The 18,867-nt window shown below is 35.9% G+C and overlaps 1 protein-coding gene across 1 annotated transcript; it reads left to right on the top strand.

Annotated features, from left to right (window-relative positions):
* The first annotated feature begins 13,516 nt into the window (after nt 1-13,516).
* PPDPFL (pancreatic progenitor cell differentiation and proliferation factor like) lies at nt 13,517-17,954 on the top strand. The gene is made up of 5 exons (XM_026699211.2): nt 13,517-13,673; nt 14,997-15,089; nt 15,940-16,032; nt 16,244-16,343; nt 16,639-17,954. Exons 2-5 carry the CDS (start codon nt 15,035-15,037, stop codon nt 16,649-16,651), a joined length of 261 nt encoding a protein of 86 aa, XP_026554996.1. The 5' UTR covers nt 13,517-13,673; nt 14,997-15,034; the 3' UTR covers nt 16,652-17,954.
* The last annotated feature ends 913 nt before the right edge of the window (nt 17,955-18,867 follow it).

Here is an 18,867-nt window from a genome sequence, read left to right on the forward strand (position 1 = left end):
ACTGAGGGGAAAATAGCTCAGTATTTGAGAGCTATAAATTTCCAGCTTTTCTTTTACATTTGCTTTCATACTAAATACTAAATAATTTGGAAAATTCTGGATGGACAAATCTGGTCACACTCTAGAATTGTGTTCTTAGAACAAAGGTATCTGGTTTATATTTGGTCTTGTTACTACATTTCTCAGAATTACTCAGAAAGGACTGTTGTCCTTTCATTACCAAGTATTGTTTAATTTGGCCCAAAGAATCATTTAGGTAGCAGAATATACAGTAGTGCTGATAATTTACATAACACATTATATTCTACTTTACCTGTGTGGCATTTTGGTGTTTGGGAGGTAAAAACATAGATGGGCTGCTGTTAAAGGGCTCCTCAGTCACATATGGTATGAAAAGGGGACAAATAAAACATTTGCTTGGTAATCTGGAAAAAAAGAGGACCCTGTTTCTCTCATTTTCTCTTTCCTGCTGTTTGTGGGAAATTAGAGTGATAAATGCCACAAGGTAAAAACATGTGTGAGTCCAGCTTTTCCCAGGTCTTCCCCTGGCATTTGTCTGACTTCTGTTGTATGAGATTAAGCTGGACCCCTGCAGTGTCTGCCTTCATCCTCATCGGCAAGACCAGGCAATCATGAGCAGATCCTTCTTCACTCTTGGAATGTAAAATGTGATCAAACTATGCTAAGTACTATTTAGTTTTTTTTTTTTAAAAAAATAGCCTTTCAAACAACTCTAGGTGGCTCCCAATCTTAAAAAAAGTCACTTAAAATTATAAAATCAATTAAAGCATTAGAACCTTAAAAATTATTCCATCCTCCCCCCTTCCCAATTTAAGAAAATTAACATTATTAAGAGAAGGACTCTAATGTATTTTACCATAAGATTGATTTATCATCATGTGTCAGGGATCTTATAAAATTTGTCTTCTATGGACTTTTTGGAACATTTCAGTAATTATTGGTCACATCTGGCAATTTCTAAAGCCTTTTCTGTGCTCTTGCTGCATGTAATAGAAAAGATAGCAGAAGAAGATTAAAGTTGTGCAACAGAAATTGGGTTGGCCTGCAAACATCACAGGTGTTGGGAACCTACTGTGGTGCACAGTTCAGCTGGAAACTTTTGTTTATCCTCATTATCTATTCTCTCTGAATAAAAAGTAGCATCAAGAGAAGCAATTAGCCCATCTATCTTGCTCTCTTTCCTGAATGGCGATGAAGATTGGAACTTGATGGAATGATCAAGCAGATGGATGTCAGTGACCAAACAGGAACTCAAGCCACAGAGCCAAAAGTCTTTCCTCAAAGGTCTGTAAAAGTCCTCAGTGAGCAAAACTAGATATATTTATTTATATAGAAATATCAAGATTATCTGGCATTTTTAGGAAATCATGTTAAAAATAAAGATTCCACAGCATGCTGAAAAATAAACTATCCAACTCTATTTTAGTTCAACATAGTGTATTGCTTGAATTCATCCATTGAGATTGCTATTGTGATTTGGGATAACATAAAAAGACAAGAATTATTTTTGTTGTAGTTTTACAAAAGGTGTCCCAAGTTTTCTTCATTCATCCACATGTAAATTCCAATGTATATATCTGAGGACATACAAATAACAGAACAGAACAGAATAACAGGGTTGGAAGGGACTTTAGAGGTCTTCTAATCCTCTACTCAGGCAGGAAACCTTCTACCATTTTAGACAAATGGTTGTCCAATCTCTTCTTAAAACTTCCAGTGTTGGAGCATTCACAACTTCTGGTGGCAAGTTGTTCCACTGATTAATAACAGATAATAACAGATTATCAGAATTGGAAGGGACCTTGTAGGTCATCTAGTCCAACCCCCTGCCCAAGCAGGAGACCCCACACCATTTCTGACAAATGGCAGTTCAACCTCTTCCTGAAAGTCTCAAGTGATGGCACTCCCACAACTTCCAACAGTAAGCTGTTCCATTGGTTGATTGTTCTCACTGTCAGAAAGTTTCTCCTTATTTCCAGGTTAAATCTCTCCTTGTTCAGATTTCATCCATTATTCCTTGTCTGGCCTACAGGTGCTTTAGAAAATAGCTTGACCCCCTCCTCTCTGTGGCAGCTCATCAAATATTGGAAGACCGCTATCATGTCTCCCCTGGTTCTTCTCTTCACTAGACTAGACATGCCCAGTTCCTGTAACTGGTCTTCATATTTTTTAGTCTACAGTCCCCTAATCATCCTGGTTGCTCTTCTCTGTACTTTTTCCAGAGTCTCAACATCATTTTTATAATGTGGTGACCAAAACTGGATGCAGTACTCTAGTTGTGGTCTTACTAAGGCTTTCTAGAGTGGTATTATTACCTCACTTGATCTTGACTGTATCCCTCTGTTAATACCTGCCTTCAGTTGCTTTGGAGAATAGCTTGATTCCCGCTTCTTTGTGGCAAAGAATATTGGAACACTGTTATCATGTCTTTCTTTTCATTAAACTACACATATCCAATTCCAGTAACAATTTTTATATGTTTTTACAATTAATACAAGTCACATTATACTGGAAGAATAGCTACTATTGTCACATTATCAAGAAAACTATATGGAAACATCCTTGAAATTACTAGGAGTCAAGCTTAGCTTCAGGGAGACTTTATTTAATGTAGGGAACAATAGCTCAATCATCAAATATACCACAGAGAAAGGTTGCTGTAACAGAATAAAATAAAAAAAATGATTAGAATATTTCTTATGTTGTATATAAAGGTGGGAACTATTGAGTACAAAAAATAGCAAAACAAAACAGCAAATTAGTGAATTTACAATATGCTTGAAATAAGAGAAGAGAAAATTGACATTGAAATAACTGTCAGATTTTGGTCAATTACATAGTTACTCTATTGATAAATGAGGCTGCATAAATTAGATAGATAGATAGATAGAAAGACAGACAGACAGACAGACAGACAGATGACAGCTTTCCTGTGTGTGCCCTTATCTGCTAGGCTGCTTTTCATGTCAAAAGAAATCACTCATTGTAAGCATGCTTTCATAAATGTGTTTATAACGTTAGATGTGGCTCAACTCTGAAACATTAGGAAAGAGTTATGGTGCAAGGAATATATTGGCACAATTTCTACACAACATGAGATGGCAGTTTTGTGATTAAAGAAGTGTTAAAACCTCCCAATATTTTGTATGTGAACAAAAAGTGTGAATAGAGGAATGAATTTAAATTTCACTGTGAAGAGATAAAATTCATTACAGATAACTGTAGTCAACTACAAGGATAAATATGTACATATATTGCTTATATTTTAGCAATGCTGTAGGAAAGTTATGTCTAGGTATAATGTATTCAATCAAATACAGTCTAAAGATAGCCATTTGTCATTTTTTAAAAAAAAACATAGAAAGCATTTCATAATATATAATCAGTCAAAGAAGACAGCATCAGCATGGATGAAGTCTTTTTTCAGATGATTTTTTGGAAGAATCCAGATAAGTGTCAGGAAATAAAATTACTATGTGCTCTTGTGTTGCATTGGAACAGGAAATTAGAACCCTTACTGTTCACAAATATATAATTTTAAGGTCCTGTTATATCTGCAGGAAATTTGAATCTATGTGCTAGGCTGGGATATCAAAAAATAAAACATACACAGTTACACTGGAAGATTAAAACGCAAACAACTTGTGTTGTACTGACAAGAAAGCTACGTGGATATGGCTATTAAGTTATCAGAAATTGATATTGAATGAATGGACCTCTTATATTTTATTGGTAACAAATTATGTAGATAAGTTCTCCCTATTATCCTCTTTAGCTAATATCCTATTCTATCCTATTTGGTTACTCAGGAGTTCAATATTTTTTAATTAAGAAGAAATAAAGAAAGAACAATTGAAAATAGGAATACATAATCAATATTCTCTAAAAACGGTGTCAGATTGTAAATTTTAGCATCCTTATGTGGAACATTTATTTATTAATCAAATTTGTTTAGATGCCCATCTCTACCCCAAAGAGAATTCCGAGTGGCACACAATAAAGGAAAGGAATCATTCACTCACTGTATTTCTTTTTCAGTATACGCTAGAAAGCCAAGTAAGCTCTATATATGAGAAGGAACTTGCTGCTTAATGTGAAGAACCATTTTGAAAATAAGTTTGGAAATAAAAGAGTATAAAGGGTACATGTATAAAATTATGATTAAATAAAATAAAGAGTGGACATAAATTTTAGAACTTTACTTTTTCAAGAATCTTCTTAATGTTTCATTTACTTTGTTTAATCTGCTGCTGATTTATACATCAAGTCACAGAATCTATACAGGAGGGTCTAAGAATTACAGATTTTCAGAAAATATTATTACCATACTATCTTCATTTTCTGCTATAACATAAAAGATTATGTTATTTTTACTGCCACTTTGACAGATATTTGATAATAAAGATAATAAAATATTAACTTTCAGACTGTTGCAGCATTTATGCATGTATAAATAAGTAAATATTTAGCATTATTTTAAAGTATGGCAAATTTACTATGACATATTTGGTTTTACAGATAACAGCCCACTGTTGTCACAAAGTACAATATGTTGAATATGATGCTGTCTCAAACAATTATCTTATAATAAATGTTACTTACAGTTGTTACTTACCCTTATTCTTACTCAATTATTATAAGTAGGATTTTGTGATATTTTTTATGTTAGTATAATATAATGAATTATATGGTGTCTCTGAAAGAATACGTGATGATGATTGCAATAAGTAGAAAAGGGTTATAAGTTGCATACTACTTTAGTCTCTTATTTTTCTAATCATGGCGGTGTGCAGTTAAGACACTTAGAAGATCAGGTTTATCACATAAACATTACACACACACACACACACCACACACACACGCACACACACACACACACACACAAAACATAAGAAACCATATGATAATAGCTAGAAGAGTTAAACATATAACCTGATTCCCATATCCTACTAAACCATGAATATCAATCTAAATTTGTAGAATATAGTGAACTATGAGCTCTAGTTTATGAAGTGTATGTTAAACCAAAAGGGAGACTGGGCTTTACTTGTCAGTGTTGTGTGAGTTTATTTGTGGAAAGAGGGATTAGATGCAGCAGTGGTGGATTAAGGCTCACTGGTACCCTAAGCATTGACAAATCTTGGTGCCCCCCTCCTGTGTACATACTGTAGAAACGAAGCCAAGCTTAGGCTACAGAAAATTTTTTGTGGTGCCCCTTTTGGGCCTAGTACCCTAAGCACATGCTTAGTCTGCTTAATGGTTAACAGATGCAGGTTCTTTCAAGAAAGTGCTAATAATATAGTGTTAGAGGGAAATTCTGGTATGATCTGACCTGGGTTTTCCAAAGAACACAGGACAAATCTCTTGAAGCAAAGGTAATGTTTATTTGGGAGTATGTCAGACACAGCAAGTAACAGCAAGACAGTCACAACAGTTAAAGGAAGTTATGAAGTTACAGGATTGAAGTTGTTGCTTTTATAGAGAAGTCTTCTATAGAATTGCTTTCTATAAAAGACACAAAGTCATTCTGCCTCCTAGGGATTACTGGGAAGCACACCTGGTCTGGTAGAGAGGAAATGTAGTTGGCTCACTGTAGGGGTTTTTTGCAATCTTTACCTTTTGTGTGACAAGGTGACCTTGGAGTGATGGGTTTGCATGAAGGAAATCTATTATTAGAATGAGGAACTTGTCACACCTAGAGAGGATTTAGTTACTTTGCTGACTTTTGTCAATTTCACCTATGAAAAAAAGATAAGCCTTTTCTATTTCAGTCTAGGTGTAAAAAGGCTAAAGAAGTCTTTTTTTTACTATCCGGGGTCATTGGAAAGTCAGGTAAGAAGCAGAATATAAGTGACATGGAAGGGAAAGGTTCTTCCTACAATGGGATGGAGGCAGTTGTGGGGTTCAAATAATTTAACAACTGGTTCACCCAGGGTCAGGTTGGCTTTTGTAACCCATCCCCATCCTGCAACTCCACCACACATTTGGGACGAGCCTCCCGAGATGGTCAACCTGATCCTGGGCGAACCGGTTGTTAAATTATCCCCCCCAGCAATAAAAGCAGATCCTGGGCACTGTGCTACGCTGCAGTGGAGAAACAGGCAATGGAGCAGTTGGCACAAGGGAAGGAGGAGGAGCAGGGAGAAGAAAGAGGGAAAGCAGCCTTCTCTTTCCCTCATGCTGGCCACTCTGTTGCCCATTTCTGCATTGCAGTGCAGTGACCAGGATCCACACTGATAGCGGGGAGTGGGTAATTTAACAACCAGTTTGCCTGAACCAATTTAAACTGGCTGAATCCACTGGATGGAAGGATGGTCGCAATGGGAATTTTTAGTAGTTTAATAGCTGTAGGCACTACTCCAGGATGAGCGTGGGCAGTTCACAATTTAAAATAATTGGGTACAAAGGATATAGTTTAGTATCTTGTGTTTAAGTCCTATAATGAAGCCTGTGTCTTTGATTTTAACATAGTACCCACAATATATTCATTTGTAAAATTTTGCGTATGAAGTTGGGTATTAATTTTGAATGTCAGTATTCCTCACTTAGACCAGGAACTCTATGGCAAAGTAATGCAGCTGTAAGGCATGATATCATGTGACCATGCCAATTGATGACAGCAATTCCAGCAGTCCAATGGCTATCATTAGCCAAATCCCTCCCATAGAGTTGCAGCATCCCACTGTTACATGATCTCTATTTGTGACCTCTTACTGGCTTTTCCATTGACTTTATTTGTCAAAAGCTGGCAGCGACAGTCACAAATGGCAATCTTGGGATTGCAGCGTGCTGCAACATAACAACTGCAAGTGATCGCTGAGTTCCCGAATCATGTGACCTTACAACTATGTGACCTTACTCCAATATTCCAATATCGTTTTACTATACTACTCTGGAGTATAGCTAGAATTTGATTTACTATAGTTGCCATACCTGGACCACAAAAATCTGGAGAACCATAAGATTCCATGGGTGGAATGAGGACTGTAGTATTGACAACTGTTCAGCAGAATTCAAGTTTACCATGGCTTGAATCTATGATTATTTGGATTTGGATTTAATTTCTTGCCAGTTTAGGAAAATGCAGGGAGATCTTAACCCTAAGCCTAACTCTAGAAAAATACCTGACAAGTATTTTTGGCCTGTTTTTGTAGGGCAGATCAACTCATATTTTAAAAAAGGTCAAACTGGCTGTACTCACATAGATCATTAATCTAAAATTATGTCTTTGGTTGTACTGCTTGAAGCTAGATATAATGATTTATTCAATAACCATGATTAGACAGATAATGATTTAACAGTGTATTGTCTGAAAACAGACATTAAGGTTTATAATTGCTTCACTGGAATAAAGAATATGCCAAATAATTATGATGGCCAGATATATCCTTCCCTTTTGAAGAGCTTATATTTCTTTAAATATCAACTAATGGGAGAACTAAGTGTGAATAGGCTTTTGATCTGACCCAACTTTGTTTAAATTAACCTCTTAGAAATTCTCATCACTCATTTATTATTTGTTTTCATCATTCCTTGCTTCAAATACATTTAGATTCCAGAACAATATTAAACTTCGTATAAAGCAATTGTTTTATATTAAAATTAGCAAACAAGAGTAAAATTATAAACCTGCATAAAGCAATGGAAAGGGCTTAAGTATTGCAGAACATCTTTCTGTCTCACAACTATATAAAAATATTTAGAGTATATAGATCAAAAGATGAAAAATGCAGGAAAACAGCCCCTAAAATGTATTAAATAATACTGAATGTCCAAAATGTGTTTTTGTAACAACATACAGTAAATGTGAAGTATCATTCGTACAGGCTTGCTTATCATTGTTTGCATAGTATTGGTTAGAATGCAGTACTGCAGGCTACTTCTGCTGACTGCCTGCAATTTGGTAGTTTGAGACATTTGAGACATGTAGGCTCAAACAATTCCAGGCAATACTGTAAGTTTTCCATATGCTGCCCTAGAAAAGAATGAAGAAGACATATTACAGTGTTCTCAGTGTGTTTAATCAATTTGTTTTTATAATTTATATATTAATAGTAGATGCAGTTTAATTGGCTGTAAAATGCCCTGTGGAAACAAAAAAAAGAAAATAACAAGTTAGTTTTAATTAAACATTGTTATACAGTAGTCACTTCTGTCTCAGATAACATTTCCAAGAAAGGGTCTCATCCAGGGGTGGGATTCTACCAGTTTGCACCTATTCGCTAGAACCAGTTATTAACATTCTAAGCAGTTTGGTTGTTAGAAGAAACTACTGGCCTAATCCTGTAAGGAAGGCAAGAAGGAAACATTCTGGTGTTGCTTACAGAAACTGCCTCTCCGTTAACCCTTATTACATTCTTGGCAGGACTAGACTTCCTGTCTCAGGAACTTCTCTGGAGTTTTTTTCTCCTCCCTTGCTGGTACTTTGCTTGTGTGGAGTGACTATTCAAAGTTACAGTGGCACTGAAAAAAGTGACTTATGACCATTTTTCATACTTACAACTGTTGCAGCATCCCCACAGACATGAGAGGCCAGGCGAGGAGTAGCGTGCCTCAATGTGAGTGATATTGAGTTGGCCATGCCCAGCCAATAACAGGACCACAAGCCACACCCACCAACTAAGCCACGCCCACAGAACCGGTTGTTAAAAAATTTGAATCCCACCCCTGGTCTCATCAGATAAAACTGTTGACATCCTGATGTATTTATAAATGTGCATGAACTTTGCTCTCAATTCCTCTTGACTGTAAATATTTAACGAGTTGTGCAAATCCTGGGTTAGACAATGATAGGATTTGGGGCTTTTTTCAGAGATTTTGGAGAAATGATTTATCATTCAAAATGACCTTATGTATCTATTTAGCACGCTGTTGTTGTAGTCTTGTATTTAGGCTCAAAGTTTTGTTTACACAGTGTTGTCAGGAGGACCAGAGAGCTACTTGCCAATATCAGAAATGTTTTTTCTATTCTAGTACTTTACAAAAGTGGCAGAAATGTGGTTGTCAATATAGGATAAAGTTGGGGAAACTGAATTAGATTAATGAAGGCTGAGGATTTCATGGCTGTCTTTTATCAAAACAACAATGGCTGCAGCTGCAATAACACCCTTCATTTTTCTATTCTTTCTTGACCAAATTAATTGAGGAGAATTGCACTTTGGATAGGGAATGTTTTTAGTGTAAATTTCCTAATTTTACTGAAATTTCCATGATGTACAAAAATCCATGCTGAGTGATCTTAGATTGGGGGTCTTCAAGCTTGGCAAGTTAAAGACTTGAGGACTTCAATTCCCATAATTCTTCCTCCTGTCATGTTAACTCAGGAATTCTGGGAGTTGAAGTCCACAAGTCTTAAGCTTGCCAAGTTTAAAGACCCTTGTCTTAGATAGTAAAACTATGCAAAGCTTACATGGGATATTTAGGTTTGACAGATTAGTGTGAAACATCCTTACAAAGTTGCATCATAAAGTAATGCTCAATTATAGAGAATATTATGGATTCTCACTTCTCATGAAAGTAGAAACAAACCATCATTTTCTGAGTGGCAAGCGATCCCTCACAGCCTGTCCTTGTTTCTTTAGCTTCTTACTCCAGCCCTTCTGGATAACAACCTGATATATTTCTTTCTGACTGAATTGATCCCTGCCATATCATCAAGATTAAAAATTCCCCCCAAAGTAATTTCTCCTCAGAATGAAGAAGGATTATATGGCAGGTGGTTGAAACACTGAGCCAAAACCCAGATAAAATTAGTGCAGATTTATTATTGCTACCTAGGAACATTGCAACAGACAGTGTGTGAATTAAACTTCAGTTTAAGTGGAAAGTGAGATACCTGATTGTGTTAGCAGTTTCTACTGGTTACGTTACCTAGCAGACAGAATATCTCCAAGAGTGTAAATAAAATGAAGAGATAAAACCTGAATTAATTCAGCCTACTAATTTTAGCACAGACACTTCAAGACACTTTGCCCGCTCTACTATGCTAACCTGGGGCAACTCTCCAATTTTCCACTCTGGAAAGTTTATAACTTGCCATCTGAAACTCTGACAGAAGGTTCATGTAAAATACTACCTGTACTGGATAAATATTTCTTGTTTATATTGAGAAGCAAATCTAAAGTTTCAGGAATGGTTCAATACTTATATGTAATGTTGTGAGAGACATTATTACTTCCAGAGGTTTCAGGAAAGGTACAGGACATGCCATTCAAGTTGTTGCAAAACTGAGTAATATGATCTGATTAATATATCAAGATGTAACCTATTCCATCTCACTGTATTTACAATTTTAAAATGTGTAATGAAGGGATTTGGGCCTATGAAATGTTATGCCGCAAAATTTTTGTTAGATAATATAAGAAGAGGGGAGGATTGGGATGAATCACAATTGGATGAGTTTACATGACATTTTAAAGTATTAATTATGATTTACAAATGATAAATTAAATAAGATAAACCTTATTGTTGCTCAATGTGACTTATGGGGCCAATACCTGGCTATTTTTAGTGAAACAGCATGCTGTAGTTAACCTTCCTTTGTCTTCAAATAAGTAATTTTCTCCAAATGCTTTAGGGTTGCTGGTTGAGAATTCTAGAAATTGCAATCTCAATTACTTTTCTTTTTCCTAAAGGAAATGTTCCTTTCTTTTGATGGACAATAGTAAGTTGATATGAATCAGCAACTATGACAAGAAAGTACAATTTAGCCTGGTGTGTTGTGAGTGTAGTTAATTTAGAGCAGTGTTTCTCAACCTCAGCAACTTTAACATGTGTTTACTCCAACTCCCAGAACAGTAGCTGGGGATTTCTGGGAGCTGAAGTCTACACATCATAAAATTGCTAACTTTGAGAAACACTGATTTAAAGACTAGCGTGCTTATAGAAACACTAACAATCGGTGTAATTAAGAAAAACTGCATTAACAATTGGTTGCCATGTTGTGCAATCACAATAATTATCAGGAGATATTTTGCTACCACCCAACTTCCAGAGTGATGCCTCATCTGGCATTCTTCTCCAACCCCAGTATTGGAGAGGGAGGAAGGTCCTACATTCTGTGTTGCTTTTCTAACAAATTAAAAAGGAGAAATGAAAAGAAATAAATGTTATACTGCCACCTTCTTGCCCTGTTATGTTGATGTACAGAACTGGAAATAAGGCTACTTATTCCTTCCTTCTGGGAAATGGAGTAATATCACAAAAGTTGAATAAAACCAAATTTGGGGTGAGGCAAAAGTTAAATAGAAGCTTCAGGACAGTCACCAGAATCTAGACACTTTTTGCAAATATTATCTGTGACTATGTTTGATTATATGCCCTCAAATCATTTTTGACTCATACCTGACTGCCATGGCATGCTAGACTTAAGAGCAAAACATTTCCTGTAGAGTATAAGTGGGTAGTACCACACAGCTTTCAATTTCTAAATGTATCAACAATATACCTCTTCTAGTCTTCCCCATTACAGAAATGCTAACAGGGCATCTCCATCAGCTGCTATTGACTTGTTATGGCAGTGCGTGGGGCAGCTGATTAGTGATATGACCTCCATAGCACCTGCATCCTTAGTGCTATGACTTCCACAGCATCTGAAAACCATCAGACCATGTGACTCTGATGGTTTGGATGATGGTGGAGTGTTGGTAGAAGAATATGGGGGTCGAGTGGCTTTTCACAGTTCACCTGCTGCACCTCTGCACTTGAGCTGGTAGTATACTGCTTGTGCATATGCCTGAATGTGGACCATGTGACTATACTCATGGTGATCCTTATGGCAGGATGTAGAGCTATTTTTCTTTCAGACCCTGGGGATTCATTTAGTTAGGTGCACAATCATTTGTGATTTTCCTATGCAACACTGGATATGTATTGGTCCTTCTCCTGCCCTTAGGCTTCCAGTGAAGGGTCAAGAGAAAGGAGACATCACCATGCCACAGCACCCAAAATACTCCCAAATTCCCTACTAAGAATATACATGCTGCATATGAGTATTATTATTTGCACTTGATGATCCTGTAGACAAGAACTGCTTCTATGGTGATAGGTGTAAGAGTGCTAATTCTGACTCTCTGCCCTGTTCCTTGACTTGGCTCTTATCCAATCTGTGCTGGAATGTCCTTGTTTTAGAGTGAAGGCAATGAATCTCTCTTGCCCAGAAGCCAAACAGAGAACATAAATGTAGTAAAGTACAGCAGGCCTTCTAAAATAGTATGAAATGTATGAAATGTATGGATCTGTGTTGCACCACTGCCTGTGGAAAAAAGGGAAAGTGGGAACTAGTGCAGGCAGTGCATTGGAAGGAGCTTCATGATCCCACATAAACTGGGAGAAACATTTTGATGTGTTTGCATTTGCTCCAGTCGTGTTTCATGGTCTGGGTGAACTGTTTGTCCTGAGTTTCCAAGTGACCTCTGGTATAGGGGAGCCAACCTGACATCAGAGCCTTGCCCCAAAGCTATATTTTCTGTGGCCAGGAGAAGATTCAACAAAGTTTGTATTTCTTCCTTCCTTCCAAAAATGCTGACTGTTTTGTAGCAGGAGAGCCAAGTGGTTCTGAAATCTACAAGAAAGTCCCTGGTCATTTGTACCATGCATAGTCTCAGTGTGAGTAGGAGGGGTGCAAGGGAAAGGTATCCACCACTTGCTCTAACTGTAGTCTAAACCAAATGCCCAGCCAGCATTACTGCCATACTGGGAGAGCCAACAGAAATACAATTCCATCTCCTGGCTTAATTTCAAATTGGGTGAAGCAGATGAGACACTGCAGAATTGCCTTACAACACCAACAATCTTCCTCCTATGCTACAAAAGCCAGCTGAATATTAGATAATAATAATAATAATAATAAATAAACCCAAAGAGATTCTTATTTCCATTTATTGATATTGATAATGCAGCTCATTGCATAAGAGACATCATAGCCTAAACTGGCTAAATTCAAATTCAAACATATTGAGGCAACAGGTTATATCCCTGCTTTAAGAAATCCAAACCAAACAAGCAGTAGCTAAACCAGTTTTTCTCAACCTCAGTGACTTTAAGATACTAGACTTCAATTCCCAGAATGCCACAGGCAGCAAGTCCACAAATCTTAAATATTGCTGAGATGGAGAAATGGTGGGCTAAACCATAAAAGCCATCCACAAAATCAACTTGCTTCACATGAACAACCCAGGAAGCAAGTCATTTCATCAGTTCTCCTGAATTTCCCAAACATTTCCCAACCAAAGGGCATGTGCTCTTCCCCAACGAGTCAATTGCCTAGCATGTGTGCACAGTGTGGCCAATGTTTGTTGTTGTTGCCCTTGTCATCATACCATCAAACAGTCTAGCAGGGCGGGAGGAGGAAAAAGGGAGCAAACTTTACCCTATTGAGCAAAGGAAAACTGCCAGAGACAGGGAGACTTCACTCACCCCACCCCTTCCAGATGCCTGATCAAGTTTCAATGCCCCTTGCTTTTCTATATAAAGAAAGCCCTGGAGTCAGGCATGTGAAGTTAAGAGTGCATTTGTGAATGGTTCTTCAAAATCGCTGTGTTCCTGCTACCCAGCTTTATTGTTCTCCTAGGACATACATAGGTTTGGTGGGATCTGGTTGTCTGAGAAAAGTGAAAAGGTGTTCCAGGACACTGCAGTGCGAGATCATAAAGGTAATCAGAGCTCTGCTTATGTTTTCCTCCCGTTCCTGTTTGTTCTTCTTGGGATGCTAGGAATGCAAATCCGCACTTTCAATTAGGTCAAATTCTTTCCTGAAGTTTTCTTTTGAGGTGACTTCAGCAAGCGATTTTATATGATCTTTTTTTGTTTAAAAGCAGTGGGAATGCTAGAAAGTTCTTCTGCAGAGATTTCAGAGACTGAACGTGAGTTGCGTGTTGGGACTAGTTAATCTGAAACAGGGCTCCTTAGAAAAGAAAGCTATAAAAGCAGGTTGGCCTTTAGCTTCTTAAGGCTTTTGAGGAATTTTAGGCACATATCCTGAATATATGAGTGGGAATTTTAAGCACATATCCTGAATATATGAGTGGGAATAAGACCTAAATTCTACACAGAATGGTCTCTCGGTGAAGAAGTCACTGCTTGTTGAAAGAGGTAATCTGTTAGCAGCACACGAAACATACTTTGTATTCTGGAAGTATAGTCTCAGTCTGCATTTCTGAGCATCTTCAGATCCTGGAAAAAGAGATGAAAGCTAGTGGACTCTTTCATTCAGAACAGTCAGAAGAACTATTTGAGACAGACAAATACTCTAAACCAGTGTTTCTCAGCAGCTTTAAGATGCATGGACTTTAACTCCCAAAATTTCCCAGCCAGGTTGAGGAACATTGCTATAAATTGTCCCAAAGGTTCTTTTTTTCCCCTTTAAGATGCAACTGGACTTTCATGTAAATTATTCCATTGTCCTGCATCCAGTCAGAGCTGAAGAAGCTTCTTGGATGAGAAGCAAAATATCTTCAAAGAAAAACATGAAAGTCCAGTTGCCTCTTGAAGAAAAAAAAGGACCTTTAGAACAACCATGACCTAGATGGCTGAGAATCTCCATAGACACTGCAGATTCATCATGTCTTTTGTGAGACTCCAAAGAATTCTTCCAATTGCAAGTATGTTTATTTGCTGCCAAGACAAATTGAGGAGGACAGCTAGCAGGGTCAGTGGTAAGGGGTTGTGGGAATTGTAATCAAAAATAGCAGGAGGGGATCCAGTTGCTGTCCCTATCTTACATTTTATAGAAGTAGAAAAAAAAAGAATAGATGGGTTTAATTTTATGTAACAAGAATAAATCTCACGGCTTTGGGCATGAAAAAGCCAAGTTATAAATCAAATAAATAAATTCACATATATGGTATGTTAAATATATTCCCTCTACCTATTAGAGAGATACAGTTAGTATTGTTATGCAAATAGGTAATATAATTTCCTATCCATAGACTGTAGAAAAGTAATATGGACTTTTCCCATTTTTGTTCAATCTGCAGGGTGCCCTGGCAGTTTGTTACTCTGCAACAACATAACAATGACAACTGTGCCTTCAGCTGGCTGCCTTTTAGCCAAGAACCAGTATTACAGAAGTGAGTATTGTGCCCTGAAATCATGGGTGTTTTTTTGTGTTCTTGGTACTTGCATGATCTTAGAACTGATTTCCTTTTGTATAAAAGATATAGTGTTTATATTGGAACAGACTTTGATACTTAACTTTAGCTAGCCTAGCAATAACCAGAAGTTTCTTCAGTCTCTTCCTTGATTCAACCTGTGAATAATTTAATTTTCTACTTATTGAAATCCATCTCATGTCTTTGATGTATAATCTTTGGATGTGATCCAGTCTTATCACATACTATGATAAATTTGTGCACTTGAATCTAATGAAAGTCAGTGACTCAGAGCATTATTAATTGATAAGATACTAATGAATAAAAATAAACCAGCATCTCCCTGTTGGCCACGAAGGCCAATATGCAAACATCAGAATGGAATATTAGTTATAGTGCTCACTCCTAGTGAGTGTGTTATTGACAAACAGTCTGTCAATCCTGTAGTTAGGTCACCTGACCTTTATTTCTTGAGTTATGCAAAACGAAACACAACAGCTAATAGGTTTGCATTCTATTTATTTAAGAAATGTGAAAGAACTATTGTCCTTTCATTCTTAATTGACAATTATATGATCTAGCCTTCTATACATAAAATGGCTATCCTCTTTTCAGAAGGGATCATAATCTGATTGGTAAAATGCCATAGTATACATGTTATCTGATCATCTGTATTATTAAAAGTACTTCAGGTTTTGTACAGGAATATATAAATTTTTGGGCTTCAAGAAAAACTTGGGTCCTAAACACTAGTTTACTTTTTAATAATAAATACAAAATGCTTTTCACTTTCTGAAATAGAATGTAATATTTCTATTTTTACATATAGCACGATTGAATTCTGAATCCAGTGTTTCTTCAAGCAGTTCATCTTGCTCTTCTGATCCCATGCCATTCTCAGACCAGGAAAAAAATCATCATGGTATTGTACCTTTATTAAAGTTTCTAGCTGTTGTCCAGAAAAATCATGAAATATATTCCACTGTCTTCTATTGTATACTTAATCGCTATATGTTTTTAGTGAAATTAAAGCTTGATCTTTCTCCAATATTGCTGCTTCATTAAAAGTAATAGTTTTCTTTTTGCTTTGAAGCTTTATTATACAATGGATATTTTGCATCTTCCATTTATAGGCCTACCTGAAATATTTGAAAAGTGCTGGTGGATAAAAAGCTTTTTTCATAGTGAGCCAACACCTCCAAATGTAGGCAGAAAAACCTTATCAGCCAGCAGGTAAGAACTGTTTCCTGGAGTACACAATTTATTTGAATTAATTTAAAATTTAGTCGCAAGCTAATGCACTACTTGAGGTTCATTCTGATGCTAATTATAACTGTAGTTTACATAGAAATGCTCAGCCCAGAATAGAGCTTAAAATAGAGCTTAAATCTGCTTATTCTGGACAAAGGTAGACTTTGTGATTATTCCTTTTGCCATGTGTCCTAAACAGCTGCATTAGTTTCTCCTGAAAGCTTGGCAGTAATTCTTTATACTAATCATGATCTTAAATCATAATTTGTCTTGACAGTACTAACAGCTGATTGGGATATCAAGTTGAAAGTTCCTGCTGGGACATTATAGACAGTCATGTCTTGAAATGAATTCCCTTCTGTGAAGAAAATGAACTACTTGAGGATTCAGTTGTAGAAGAAATACAGATTATCAAGGATTTAATCAGAGCTTATTCAACAAGCAACCACCTTTACAGTGTCTGCTGCAAGAATTCTTGATAATGAACAGGTGTCCTATATTTCATAATTTTTGTGTTTCACAAGAGAAAATGCAAATGCAAAGTGTAGTGGAATATGGAATATCTGATGATTTGGGATATCTTTTACTAAACTGAAATGCTGTAGATTTTTTGGGTCAAAATCTTTTAAGGTTACCATGCATTTTATACAATGGTGCCTTTTTACTTAGCAAAATAGACCACCTCTTTCCACAGAATTTAAGTTTGGAATGTTAACTATAATAATCTTCTACTTCATGAATAATTTACTTAAATGCCAAATACAAATTTCTCTTACTTGTCAACAGCTAGAAGAAAGCTGGTTAAGGCATTATTTATGATCCCCATTAAAAAACAAAAATGGAACATACATAGTATTAAACTCCTTATCTGATTCTAATTCTACTATTTGCATTGGAGCTTTATTTCATAGGTATGTTACTATTGTATATTACTGCTTTGACATCAAATAGTGTACAATTTATATCAACTCTTCAAATTAGAGATAATTTAAGAACTCTGGATTAATTTTTTTTGATTTTTGATGTATACTATTCTGTTTCAAAACATAGGAAAAAAATAGACCCATGTTCTGCTTTGTAGGAGTTGTAAGTTTTATTTACTTATAAGGAATATATATTTGTATCACATGAGAAAATCTGTGAGTACTGCATATTCTAAATTGAATTATATACTGATGATGCTTCTAATGTTCCTTTGTTATCCTTTTATTCTTCTGATTAATTATACACAATGTTCTGTAGTATGAATGAATAGTAACATCAAGTTTGAACAATTTTGCTTTATCAAATTATTACTTACCTGGATGCAATATTGCTGACTGCATACCTGGATGCATAATGCTTTAAACACACACACATAAAACACACACACACTGTATATCCCTCTAGTGGAAAGAGATTAATATAGCACAATAAAATATAAACACGCAGTAAGTCTGTTCTTTAAGTCTGCTTCATTTTGGGTATTATCTTTTTGCTGTCTGTTCAACTTTGTATATAGAAGCCTATTTATAATATTGGCCAAGCAATGTGTTAATGTATATTACTTGTTTTTTGATGAAATTTTGTATTAATAAAAATTGATAAAGATGCCTTCCAGTTATTTCTTTTGAACAAGATTTGCATTAAATATCTCTAAAATGCTGTGGCAGTTAAATGAAGCTGTAGGCAATTTTGTGTACACAAATCTAGTAAATGCTTTTTCTTTGCCCTGATAGATGTGTGCATAGTGTTCAATGCCAGGTGAAAATTTTCCCGAGAAATAATAGATTATTGACAATATGTATTAAAAGGCATTGTACCCTTGACAGCTTTAATCATTCGTTTGCAATTAGTTGTTGCTTTTCTGTAGAACCAGACTACAGTTCTGATTTGTAGTCAAAGCCTCCATTTAGGAAAGGTCACCTTGCAGGGTAGAAGGCAAAAAAAACCCTAAGAACTATGCTTTACTTCGATTGACTTACCCATTGGGACATTTCAGATCTTTTTATAGGTTAGTAAGCATTATAGTTGACAAATTAGAATGACAGTACAAACATAAATGATAAAAAGTTACACTGTTTTTAAGTCATATAACCTAAAATATGCATCCTTAATTTTATGTCCTTGGGAGGTGTCACTTAAAATTGAAATAAATACAAGTTATAGAAAGATACTGTCATTGGAAAAATAATTAATGATAAAAGCAATTCACATTTTCTTCAACATAAATTATTGAATGCACTGAGTTTTATCTATGGAGGAACATCAATTGAGATGTATAAAGCAGGCCCTAATTAAATGCACTTAAATCTATATCAAAATCATTTTTAAAAATTTGAAACTTGCAAGCAGATTTAAAAAAAAAAGTACAATCATAGCAAAGTAAAGTAGTTTTGGATCTTTAGCTTTGGAAGTCAACTGACCAGAAGAACACCAAATCTAACTCTTAAATAGATTATGGGTAGACCTTATTTAGCAATTGTCTTGTTTAGCAATCACAGTTATGATTGATGAAAAAGTAATT

Source organism: Pseudonaja textilis, chromosome 3 (assembly GCF_049901715.1).
Source record: "Pseudonaja textilis isolate UNSWEBS1 chromosome 3, rPseTex1.2, whole genome shotgun sequence".
In the NCBI taxonomy this organism is placed as follows: Eukaryota; Metazoa; Chordata; class Lepidosauria; order Squamata; family Elapidae; genus Pseudonaja; species Pseudonaja textilis.

Coding starts and splice junctions, on each gene's coding strand:
- PPDPFL (XM_026699211.2), top strand. CDS start 15,035: ATGACAACTGTGCCTTCAGCTGGCTGCCTTTTAGCCAAGAACCAGTAT. Junction 15,090..15,939: donor CAAGAACCAGTATTACAGAA/GTGAGTATTGTG, acceptor TTTTACATATAG/CACGATTGAATTCTGAATCC. Junction 16,033..16,243: donor CCAGGAAAAAAATCATCATG/GTATTGTACCTT, acceptor TTCCATTTATAG/GCCTACCTGAAATATTTGAA.